We start from the raw sequence: 12,925 nt of genomic DNA on the forward strand, positions 1-12,925 counted from the left end.
CCTCAAGGTGATTATATGTTTGAGGTAATGACTGTCATATAAGTAAATATGAAAGTGCCAAATAATTAATATAAAGAACAAATAAGTGTGTAAAATTGCCAAGAAAGAGAAATGGCACATGTTGAAATAATCAGAGGGGGCCTGAAAAGGGAAGAATAGATCATTTTAGAAAAGAAATTTATGGCTCGGTGCCTATAGCTCAGCGGCTAGGGCACCGGCCACATCCACCAGAGCTGGCAGGTTCGAATCCAGCCTAGGCCTTCCAAACAACAATGATAACAACAACCAAAAAATAGCCAGGCGTTGTGGTGGGTGCCTGTAGTCCCAGCTACTTGGGAGGCTGAGGCAATAGAATTACTTAAGCCCAAGAGTTTGAGGTTGCTGTGAGCTGTGATGCCATGGCACTCTCCCCAGGGTGACAGCTTGAGACTCTGTCTCAAAAAAAAAAAAAGAAAAGAAAAGAAAAAAAAGAAATTCATGAAAGACGTAAAGTCTCCATCTTTCTTTAAGGCTGCATAATATTCCATGGTGTACATATACCACAATTTATTGATCCATTTGTGGATCGATGGGCACTTGGGCTTTTTCCATGACTTAGCAATTATGAATTGGGCTGCAATAAACATTCTGGTACACATATTTTTGTTATGATATGATTTTTGGTCTTCTGGGTATATACCTAGTAGAGGAATTATAGGATTGAATGGCAGATCTATTTTCAGATCTCTAAGTGTTCTCCAAACATCTTTCCAAAAAGAATGTATTAATTTGCATTCCCACCAGCAGTGTAGAAGTGTTCCCTTTTCTCCACATCCACGCCAACATCTCTGGTTTTGGGATTTTGTGATATGGGGTAATCTTACTTACTAAAGATGATGAGCATTTCTTCATATGTCTGTAGGCCGTGCTTCTGTGTTCTTCAGAGAAGTTTCTCTTCAAGTCCCTTGCCCAGCCTGCGATGGGATCACTTCTTCTTTTCTTGCTAATACGTTTGAGTTCTCTGTGGATTCTGGTTATTAAACCTTTGTCAGAGACATAACCTGCAAATATCTTCTCCCATTCTGAGGGCTGTCTGCTTGCTTTACTTACTGTGTTCTTGGCTGTGCAGAAGCTTTTTAGTTTGATCAGGTCCCAGTAGTGTATTTTTTGAAGCTGCTTCAATTGCCTGGGGGGTCCTCTTCATAAAATACTCGCCCAGACCAATTACTTCAAGGGTTTTCCCTGCACTCTCTTCTAGTATTTTTATAGTTTCATGTCTTAAGTTTAAATCTTTAATCCAGTGAGAGTCTATCATAGTTAATGGTGAAAGGTGTGGGTCCAGTTTCAGTCTTCCTCAGGTTGCCAGCCAGTTCACCCAACACCATTTGTTAAATAGGGTATCTTTTCCCCACTGAATGTTTTTAACTGGCTTGTCAAAGATCAAATAATGGTAAGTAGCTGGGTTCATCTCTTGGTTCTCTATTCTGTTTCATACATCTACCTCTCTGTTTTTGTGCCAGTACCATGCCGTTTTAATCACTATCGATTTATAGTATAGTCTGAGGTCTGGTAGTGTGATTTCTCCTGCTTTGTTTTTATTTCTGAGTAATGTCTTGGCTATTCAAGGTTTTTTTCTGATTCCATATAAAACAAAGTATTATTTTTTCAAGATCTTTAACGTATGACAGTGGAGCTTGAATAGGGATTGCATTAAAATTGTATATTGCTTTGGGTAGTATGGACATTTTAACAATGTTGATTCTTCCCAGCCATGAGCATGGAATGTTTTTCCATTTGTTAACATTTTCAGCTATTTCTTTTCTTAGAGTTTCATAGTTCTCTTTATAGAGATCTTTCATGTCCTTTGTTAGATAAACTCCCAAATATTTCATCTTCTTTGGCACTGCTATGAATGGAATAGAGTCCTTAACTGCTTTTTCAGCTTGACTATTGTTAGTATATATAAAGGCTACCAATTTATAAATGTTGATTTTGTAACCCTGAGACACTGCTGTATTCCTTGATCACTTCTAAGAGTTTTGTAGTAGAATCCCTGGTGTTTTCCAGATATACAATCATATCATCTGCGAAGAGCAAAATTTTGATCTCTTCTGACCCTATATGGATACCCTTGATTTCCTTTTCTTCCCTAATTGTGATGGCTAAAACTTCCATTACAATGTTAAAGAGCAGTGGAGACAATGGGCAGCCTTGTCTGGTTCCTGATCTGAATGGAAATGATTTCAATTTAACTCGATTCAATACGATTTTGGCTGTGGGTTTGCTGTAGATGGCCTCTATGAGTTTAAGAAATGTCCCTTCTATATCAATTTTCTTAAGTGTTCTGATCATGAAGGGATGCTGGATATTATCAAAAGCTTTTTCTATTCTTCTTAGTAAAGTATCTCAAGAATGGAAGAAAAAGTATCCAATGTACTCAGCACTACTATGAAACTAATTTATGCCTTTCACATGAAAGCTATAACCCAGTTATAACCTAAGTATAGGGGGAAGGGGGAGAGGGAGAGGAGGGAGGCGGGATGTGGGCGGAGGGAGGGAGATTGGTGGGATTACACCTGTGGTGCATTTTACAAGGGTACATGTGAAACTTAGTAAATGTAGAATGTAAATGTCTTAACACAATAACTAAGAAAATGCCAGGAAGGCTATGTTAACCAGTGTGATGAAAATGTGTCAAACGGTCTATAAAAGCAGTGTATGGTGCCCCATGATCGCATTAATGTACACAGCTATGATTTAATAATAATAAAAAGAAATTCATGAGCAAAGATACAAAAATAAAATATACTACATATTATAATTTTATCTCTTAATATCACTCTTTTTTTTTTTTTTTTTTTTAAGAGATAGGGTCTCCCTCTGTTACCCTAGCTTGAGTGCAGTGGCATTATCATAGTTGCTAGGAGCAACCTCAAACTTGTGGGCTCAAGTGACCCTCCTGCCTCAGCCTTTTGAATAGCTGGGACTACGGGTGCCTACCACATCCAGATACATTTTCTAAATTCTGTAGAGATGGGGTCTTGCTCTTGCTGAGGCAGTCTCAAACTCCTGGCTTCAAGCAGTCCTCCTGCCTTGGTCTCCCGCAGTGCCAGAACTACAGTTGTAAGCTATGGTGCCTGGCCCCAGACATAATTTTTAGTCAGTGAATAAATGTGGTAAATGCATGAGAGAGGTAAAGCTGTAAATATAATGTTTTTGGAAATGGAGGATGTTGAATACTAGGTTATGGATGGTGGAATGGGAAGTCAAAGGCAGTTGCAGGAGATATGATAAAAAATATTATGATAAAAGAGTCAATCAATCTGGGAATTTAAATCAAAATGCTCGTAAAAGAGGTCACCTTATATTACTATCAAAGCTTAAAACTCAATTTGTGCATTCTTCCATCCTCAGGCATGCTAATTTAAAAATATTCCTTTTTTTTTTTAAATATTTCTTATTCATTGTAGTTTCTGATTTATTTATTCTCTTGTCCCTTTTTGTCTTTTTTCTGGAAACTTTTCTAGGTCTGTTGATAACATCCTTGAAGAATTTTTCAACTTCATAAAATATTTTGCCATATTAAGCAAAATATTTTTCTGGTTTTAAGCTGGTGTGGAATAATATGTTTCTATTTTGCCACAGTTACAAATTTTTCTTAGCCTTTGGTTGTAATATCACTGCAGTGACTCCAGAAGACTCCTCTTCCCTGAATTCTGTTTTTTGTTTTTTTTTTTTAATTTTCGGATTAATATGAAGGTACAAACCATTAGGTTACAGTGTTTGCATTTGTTAGGTAAAGTCCCTATTGTAGTTGTGTCCCACACCCAGGAGGTGTGCCATACACCCTTACATTGTCCTTTCCCTGAATTCTAATATTTTTTTGAAATTATTTCAAGGCATTTTCAATTTGTCTGGATAAATCTGCCCTAGTGGGATAACAAATACTTTAAATAAGCAAAATCCTTAGCTATATTGAGGGCTTGATGAGTGTAGATAATGAGAAGTGAAAAAAAAAAACATTTGGCAGGGCTCGTTGCATAAATAGGATAAAAATAACGGAAGAAAATTGTAAAGAGAATTTAGGGTGAACCCTAGGGGCATTTCTGAACAATGTGTTCTGTTAGAATAAATGATAACCTCATGAGAAATGTTTGAACATTTCATGAGTTGGGATATTTATAAGCAGATTTAACCAAGTAAACAAGATACACACAGGAAATAATCTGGCATTGATGGAGAATGAACTAGTTGATTTAATTGGTCTTTTGCCTCTTGAAATTCACTGATGACATAAAACTAGAACAGATGTTTTCTTCTGCCTTCAGTTTTGGGTGCTTTGGGTATTGTCATTTCCATCTGAAAGGAAGAAGCAGGGCGGATCTGCGGTGATGTTCTGGAAGCCCCACGTGCAGCAGGCCTTTTGCCAGGCCACACTGTAAAATATTGGCTTTTCTGTAATTATGTGCTTTCCTTTTTACTATGTCTTATAATTTTTCCTTGTAGTTCTACAAAATGCTTTAGAAATAAAATTATAAATACATCTCATCCTATGTATTATGTAGGGTCTTAAAAAATGCATACAGATAAAGCCAGGAACGGAGAGGAGCTGGGTGCTTGAAAAGTACAGGAAAGATGCCAAAACCTAATTTATGCAGAAGAGATGTTTTTGTTGGTCGTGGGGATGGGAATATTTTGACAAATGTCGAATCACAGCAGAAAAACACAGCTCTGAAGAGGCGCTTGAGCGGGAGTGAGAAATAGTAGGGAAAATTGTGGGAATCTAAGAAAGCCTGGGAACTAGAATTGTTAGACACTATTATTTCTTTTTCCCTGCTCATATGCTCTAGAAATACTTGTTATTTTAGCACAATGACTCACAGTCTTCACATTTTCTGGTTCCTGTGGAATTACTCATCTGACTGTGAGCTCTGGCATTGCCCAGGATGTGTGCTGCAGATTCGGGGGGATGCGGGGCCTGAAGAAGGGAGACGACGGTAGATGAAAGGGGGGGTTAGAAGCATGTCTGATCTTTCTTTACTTCACACTCTGGTCAGCAGATTCCATGCAAGTATTGCTGACTATTAAAAAAGGAAAAGTCAGTATAGTTCGTGTTAAGATAATTTCCTTATTAAAGAGAAGAATCTTTGCCCCAAATAACACTGATTCCAATAATAATAATAATGTTTATAAATGCTGATCTGAATCTTCCATTGGTTTATACCTTTTTCTGGGGAAGAACTTTCTTTAAAGCTGTAGACTGCACTGAAGCGAAAGCATTCTCGGCTTCCTCCAGAAAGTCTGTTATCTGCATGTCTTACATTTGCAGCTGTCCAATCAACTAAGGAGAAACCTATGGAGTTCTAGATGCCTTTTCTGTCACCTGCCTGCTACCCCTGTAATCACAACAGACAGGATTGGGCCAACTCTAACCAAATGTTTACTATTGTTCACCTTGGGGTTTTCACGCAGTGAGTTTGTAGTGGTCCCTGGTCAGACTTTGCATCCTGTTTTCATAACCTGTACCCTTGATAACTGAACAGCTTGCTTCTCAGGAAGGGTTTTGAAAGACTCATTATTTTATAAGTTCTGCAGGTGGTTAAAGATTTCAGAAAAAGTGCTATTGCTTAGAAATCTAAATTAAATTGCTATGTGTGTTTTGTAAGAGTGCCCATGGAGGAAAACATACACCTGGATTTCTCAAATTCCATAGTGGGGAGTAAGAAAACATTATTTTAGCGAGCACTTGTAACTTCTTCCTCATCCTCTGATTTATGAGGTGTTCTCCCCTCCCCTTCCATTTTGCACGTGTTCAGGACCTTAGAGGAAAGTTGTATAGTGAATAGATACTTAGAGTCAGATCTGAGTTCAAATCCTAGCTTTTCTATTCAGTAGGAGTAGCTATTTGATACAGGAAAAAATAGTTAATCTCTTTAAATCTCAGTGGCCCCATCTGTCAACCTGAGAATAATAGCACCTCCTTCCCAGAGCTGATGTGAATATTAAATGAGATACTGTATGTAAAATGCTTCTTACATTGTCTGACACTTAAGGAACATTAAGTGAGAGCAATTGAAGAGTATGAATGTTACCAAGTGTGATATATGGAAGTCCATTGTTGTTTGGATCGCTCCTCCCTACAAAATAATCATATGAAGCATTTCAAGGTGGACGTTACTGATGGAAGGCTTGGCTACACTATTGAGAAATTATGTTTTTCTCCCTCATAGATGCTAATTTCTTCCTAAAACATTTCTTGACTCAGTGTTATCACTGAGTACTTTGCATTCCTGAGAAATAGAACAGGTGCTGATCGTTGAATTTGTCGTGATGATAAAGAGAAAAGGTTGTGCTTGGGTTTCCAGGAAAGAACAAAAATCTATGTGCCCATGGCAAAGGAAAAGTAATTAATGTGAAATTTCATTGTCACAAAGGAAAAATATTTGCTAAGACATAATTAACAACACGGGTCTGCCACGTGAGATTTTTCCAATAGCCAAAGTGAATTAATGTGGAAGGGAACAGGAAACTCAAGTTTTTAACTTGATAAATGATATAAGATAATTCGATAATTCTAAAATGTGTTTTTTCTATGAAAGTCATTACCATAATACTATAATGAAATTTATTTAAAACATTTATTTAAAAACATTTTATTTTATTTAAAACATTGTATTTTATTTAAAAACATTGATTTCAGACTAAATTTTTTAGAAAGAACTACACATAAAGAAAGTGGGTACTAAAAACTCCACTTTCTGTACGTTTGCAATTGTCATCATGATTGGGTACATGCCTGTATCGCACAGATAGTTATTGCACTCATTCTTTCTTGGGAATATCCTAATGCTTTTAGCCTATAAATGATGTAGAAGATTCAGGAAGATAAGGCATAATTAATTACATGATACAGTCAAATACGAACACTATGCAAAATTCAGGCTGTGATGATGAAGTTTAAAACATCACCTCCTCAGTGGCTGTGCTGTGGGGACTATTGTCTGGGATCCCCATTAACTCATAATTGAAATTGAAATCAAATCAATAGTTGATGCATAATCTCAAAAAAAAAAAACCTTAAGATCTTATAGAGAAAGTTATTTCAGATAAAAGGAATTCACATGTGGTACGGAGTGGTAAGAAATCACAGTTCAACTTGGGAACCCCATGGGTCTTAGCCGTGATGTGTAACAGGTCATGAGTTAAATTTGAAACTCTATTCATCATCATCTCTCTCTGTCTTTTGTTTTGTTTTGTTTTGTTTTTGGCTTGGAACTTAAGTCAGCCCATTCTGCTCAGAAATAAGCTATGAAACAGTAGGTCTGCTTTAACATGCTCTGGCTTCTGTTACAAACAAACAGCTATTCTTTGTTCTTCAGGGAAGCACAAAAGATGCTCTAAAATTGAGAACTAGTCACTGAGTGAACCAGAAAACAGGGTGCCTTGTGTCAAAGGCCATTCCTTGGGTTTATGTTGTTCAAAGTTAGGGTGCTGCAGAAAGTTCACAACGCATAAAAAGAGTCCATTTGGTTGTAATAGTTCAGTTCACAAAGGAGCATGAGAATAGATTTCAAGATTCCTTGGAAGAATCGAATATTCACTATCTGAAAGGAAACATCACACTGTACTTATTTTTTTTTATTATAAACCTAATTTTTTTAAATAAAAATTCCTTTAGTTTCTTAAGTATGGTTGGGTTTATAAAGGAAATTTACTTTCAGATAGCAAAATCCCTGTGTTTTATCTAGAATGAATAATAAAAATCTTGTTGCTTAGCTGTTTAGAGAAAGGGCTATTAATAGTGTAAGTTTGAAATAAGGCCATGAGCTAAACTACTATAGTGATGATTTAGGCAAACTTTATAGTACAGCCCCCAGGATATGGGAGCTCTTCTCAGAGCCCTTGAGCCCTGGCCTTTGAGTCAGTGTGTTTGTTTGTAACGCACCTGTTGGTTGAGCTCTTTTGCTCAGAGACTGACAGAATCCGTGGGGCATTTATCATGTTGTGACTTGAACATGCTTCCCGTGGGACAAGTTCGTATCTTGGCTGCTGCTTTGGCTTTTTCCTCTATTTTTACCTCAAAATACTGTTTAGACTTTTGATTCTGAAATTGATGTATTTTCTCCCAATTCTTTGTGCTCTTATTACTGGAAATTACTGACATAAAAAGACTAGATTTTGAAAAATAAGCTCTGGAAAAATAGAATTCCATATTATTTAAAATTAAACCATCATCTTCTTCCCTTTGCTCTCCCCTTTTCCTCTTTCCACTCAAACCCCCTCCACCCTAGGTGGATTTTTCTGCACATTGTAACATCCAATTTGTTCCTGGCAGGGTTTGAGGTTTGAATTTTCTGATAAATAAGCTTTGTATTTTAGCACAGTTTCAGATCCACAGGATTATTGCAAAGATAAGACAGGAGGTTCTCATAGGCCCTACACCCAGTGTCTTTATAATTAACATTTTATGTTAGTATGGTACATTTATTATAGTTAATAACCAATGTTGAAAACTTATTATTGACTGAAATCTGTGCTTTACTCAGATTTCTTAAGTTTTTCCTTATTCTTTTTTCTTTGTTCCAAGATTCCATCCAGGAATCACATTTAGCTATACTTTTTCCTTAGGCTCCTCTTGGCTGCAACTGTTTTTCAGGTTTTCTTGTTTTTGATGATTTTGAAACTTTTTAAAAAAAATAACTATTTCGGATATGAGGGTACAAATGTTTAGGTTACATTGTTTTCAATTCTAAGGTAAAGTTCAAGTTATAGTAGAGCCCTTCAATCAGGGGTCGTGCTGAACACCGTCACACTGTGCACGTTAGGTGAGATCCCGCCAATAACCCTCCCCTCTTCTTTCTCCTCTCTCTTCCCTCTTGGGAGACTATACTTGTGTTTTTTCTTTTTCTTCAATGAGTGTATAGTTGTTTATACTGTATATTGGTTTTATATTGGTACTGAGTACATTGGATACTCCCCCCTGCCATTTTAGAGATACTTTACTAAGAAAAATATGTTTCAACTCCATCCAGGTAAACAAAACATGTAAAGTTTCCATCTTTTCTTATGTCTGAATAGTATTCCATGGTATAGATATGCCACAGTTTGTTAATCCATTCATGGGTTGATGGGCACTTTGGTTGCTTCCACAACTTGGCAATTGTGAATTGAGCTGCAATAAACATTCTGGTGCAAATGTCCTTGTAGTAAAATGATTTTTGTTCTTCTGGGTAGATACCTATAATGGGATTGTGAGATCAAATGGAAGATGATCTTGACATTTTTAAAGATTTCTGCTTAGGAATTTTGTAAAATGTCTTTTAATTGGGATCTGTCTGGCATCTCATTATTAGACTAGTATATGATGTTTTGGGGAGAAAGACCACAAAGATAAAGTGCCCTTCTTATCGTACAGCATCAAAGATACCCACTCTTAACATCACTGAGCACTTGCTGAGGTTGGTCCTGATCACCGGACTCAAGGTGTTTATTGTGTTAGAATCGTGTTTCATTTTTTTCCCCCAAAGACCATTGGAAGGGTTTCCTGGGGATTTTAATGATATGTATTTGGTTTTTCTTTTTTGGTTATGTTGTAGTACTGCATAAGTTTCTAAGTATTTAGGCGAAAATGAATTCGGTGACAACAGATATCTTGTCTTTTTTCACGTATTGTAGGTGGGAATGAGATCCCGAAACCAAGGAGGTGAAAGTTCATCTAATGGGCATATCTCCTGCCCCAAGTCCTCCATCATCAGCAATGCTGGTGATAAAAGCCTCTCAGAAGATGCAAAAAAGAAGAACAAATCAAATAAGAAGGAGGAGGATGTCACGGCCTCAGGAACTGTCAAACGACATCTAAAAACTTCTGGGGAAAGTGAACGGAAGACTAAGAAATCCCTGGAGTTATCCAAGGAAGACCTCGTCCGGCTGCTCAGTATAATGGAAGGGGAGCTGCAGGTAGAGTTGGGCTTTCTCAGCAACTGGAGTCTCTAGTTCCTAAACTATAAACTAAGACACTGTGAATCTATCCCTCCTCCGCACTGTGAACTTCACGGGGGAAGGACATAAGTCTTCCTTGTTCATTTCTAAATCCCTGTGTCTGGCACAAGTTTGCAGTAGATAAATATTTGTTAAATCAAATAAAATATCTGATAAACAAAAAGGTGCCAGTTCGAACTTTAAGCTTCTCTAGAAGCAGAACATTTCTTATTGATATGATTTTGATGATAATTTACTACATTTAGTAGGTAATCAATTATCTGATTTTGATATTGACTGTGGTTGAAAAATGTAGAAAAGTAATGATTATGCGAAGGAAGAGTTAAGGTCAATTGCTACTTTTGTTTTTTTCTAGAAGGTAGAATAAAAGAGAGAGAAGTACTGAGAAAGGGAGAGGGGTAGAGAAAGAAGTCTTCACTGAACCAACTTTCTTACCCAGTCTTTTCGCATTTTTTGGTAACATTTAGCCTCAATTTTCTATAATGGCACAAGATTGAGATGTACATGAATAAGCAAAACATTGCATTATGAAGAACCTAATAGTATCCTAAGCATGTTCAAGTTTATCATCTCCTAGGATCACAACACAAGTATGGGTATCATTATCTGTGTTTTATAAATGAAGAAACTGAGGCCAGAAGGGTTAAATGGTTTGTCCAGATCCCATCTCAGGTCTCCTGACTCTTGATCCAGTGCTCTTTCCTCTGCCTCTGCCCCCCAGCTTTATTTAGTTGTCATGAGCTAGATCTTTCCCACTAAGTTTATGTTTTTAGGGATCCAGGAGACAGTGGGGTTCTTCTGAGTTTCTGAGCCCCAACTGATTGTATTTCTGGAAGTAGAAAAACAATAACGTTCTGTGGGGTTTTTTGAAAAGAGGATGACTTAAGAGTGCAGTTGCTATTTTCCTTTTTGTTAGGTTCTTAACTTGTATGAGCCTCTAAGGGAATACTAACAATTGGATGAAACAAAACCTTTGTTGACTTACTGGTGCTGTTAGCATCAAAGAGGTAATTTGCAACCTACCCTAAAGTAGGGTGGGCCACTCTGTTCCTGTTCTCCTCTGTGTGCCTACAGATAAGGAACCCCTGGGGTAAAGAGGAATGGAAACAAAAGTCAAATTTAAGAAAACAACAAACATGATTGAGTTTACCACTTGCAAACTGAGAAAAATTACATTAGCATTTCACAGCAAAAGATGAAATTTTCCAGAGTGCCACCATTACTAAAAATAGCTTCACCACTCCCAGAAATGTGGTTAGTATTTTGTCTATTAACATTTATTGTGCAAGGAGGCAGAATTACTTCATCTTTTTAAGATGCCTCAGCCAACACCTACTGACCTGAGCAAAGGTTTGTCTCTTAAGAGCCTTGGAAACCTTCTCAAAGCAGCACCGTCAGTCACTTCTCTTATGAAGTCAGGCGCTCTTGCAGACTCCAATTTTTATAGAAGGCATCATATCATGGTGGACTCTGGAAGAGATTCTTGTGGCTTCTATTTTCATAATGTTGTTATATATAGTTTCATGTCCCAGCTATGCAAAATATAAACTTCACACCTGAGACATCAAAGAAATTAGTCAGAATTTCTGACTCCAAAGAAGTGCATTTCTGATTTTCATTAATTTTTATGAATACAAGATACCCACTTTATACAATAGACATATTTTTGAACATCTATAAATAAGTAAAACATGTAAGACATCATTTGAGGGGCAGTTGGTGAGGAGAGAGAGAAATGAAGGACCTGGTATTTTAAGAAATTCCATGGTGCGTTCATGTGCAAAACAAATAATCTGTCCTATAGATATGTATGTAGGTATGCGTAAGTACGATGTACAAGGTATATGAAGTAATAAACACAAATTTTATATTTTTAGATTTGTTAAAATGAGAATGTTTCTATATTTAGAGCTGTAGATACGTATTCTTGTAGAAGGTACTCTGTTAGTATTGTCGTAGATGAGGGTGGGGTGTGGCAGCTGAAATTGGAGGCAGTTGTCATTAGCAAATGGGAGTGGGCTGGTGAAAATATGACAGCTATGTGCTATGGTTCCTAAACTAGAGAAAAGGGGGAAAAATGCATCTGAAGAGCTGATATTGGAATGAGAGGCAGGAATATGCCTTGTGAGGAGAACTACCCTCATACAAGTGGCTTGACATATAGTGACACATAAGGAGCATTTGATGGGTTGTTTCCTGGGTTCCTGAAAGCCACTGGTTGTCCCTTTATAGGGTGACTGTAAGTGACTCAACGTTTTTACTGTGGGGATGGTGTTCCAAGATTCTATAAATACTGGACCTGTTGGGCACCTTTGAGGTGACTTATCTACTTCACCTCCTTTATGTTTTTTTTTTTGGCCAGGGCTGGGTTTGAACCCACCACCTCTGGCATATGGGGCCGGCACCCTACCCCTTTGAGCCACAGGCGCCGCCCTTCACCTCCTTTATGTTACAAATGTGAAAGTGACACACAGTTTAGGTGTCTTTCCCTGCGGTCATACAGAAATTTAATTAAGGTTGCTTCAGAGGCAAATTCCCCATTTCTCGGTCCAAGGTCTTTCCTATTATGTCACTTACGTTCTGAGGACATTCAAAGAACTCAGAACTCCTGGGCTCCAGAACTATTTATGTATGTATTCTTGGCCTCCAGAATTTCCTTTACAAGTAGATTTAACATTGTAAACTCATGAGCCAAAACCATTTTGTGAAATGATGAGACATCTTAGGTAAAAGAAATTGAGGAAAGTTTCTTTCACATCAGGGACACAGAAAGGGATCTGAGCCTTGAAGTTTGGTGCCGTTTACATAGTGAGAAAAATGGGGAAGGTGGGGATGCCATGTGGCCGTGCAGGCTGGGCCCTGTGCAGCTCCGGGGGCCTCATTCACTGCTCTGTGGGTGGTGCAGTCTTTGGGGGACTGACTCACAGAGAAAAGGGCCTGTGGTATT

General features: G+C 37.6%; 1 protein-coding gene across 4 annotated transcripts in view; it reads left to right on the forward strand.

Annotated features, from left to right (window-relative positions):
- The window catches only part of FILIP1 (filamin A interacting protein 1), a 321,390-nt gene that overhangs the window by 195,069 nt on the left and 113,396 nt on the right, over nucleotides 1–12,925 (forward strand). For all 4 annotated transcript variants that reach the window (XM_053602836.1, XM_053602833.1, XM_053602834.1 and 1 more), the window contains one exon: nucleotides 9,655–9,936. In XM_053602836.1, the coding sequence (XP_053458811.1) occupies nucleotides 9,655–9,936 (282 nt within the window). The remainder of the gene's footprint in view (nucleotides 1–9,654; nucleotides 9,937–12,925) is intronic.

Source organism: Nycticebus coucang, chromosome 9 (genome assembly GCF_027406575.1).
Source record: "Nycticebus coucang isolate mNycCou1 chromosome 9, mNycCou1.pri, whole genome shotgun sequence".
NCBI lineage: Eukaryota > Metazoa > Chordata > Mammalia > Primates > Lorisidae > Nycticebus > Nycticebus coucang.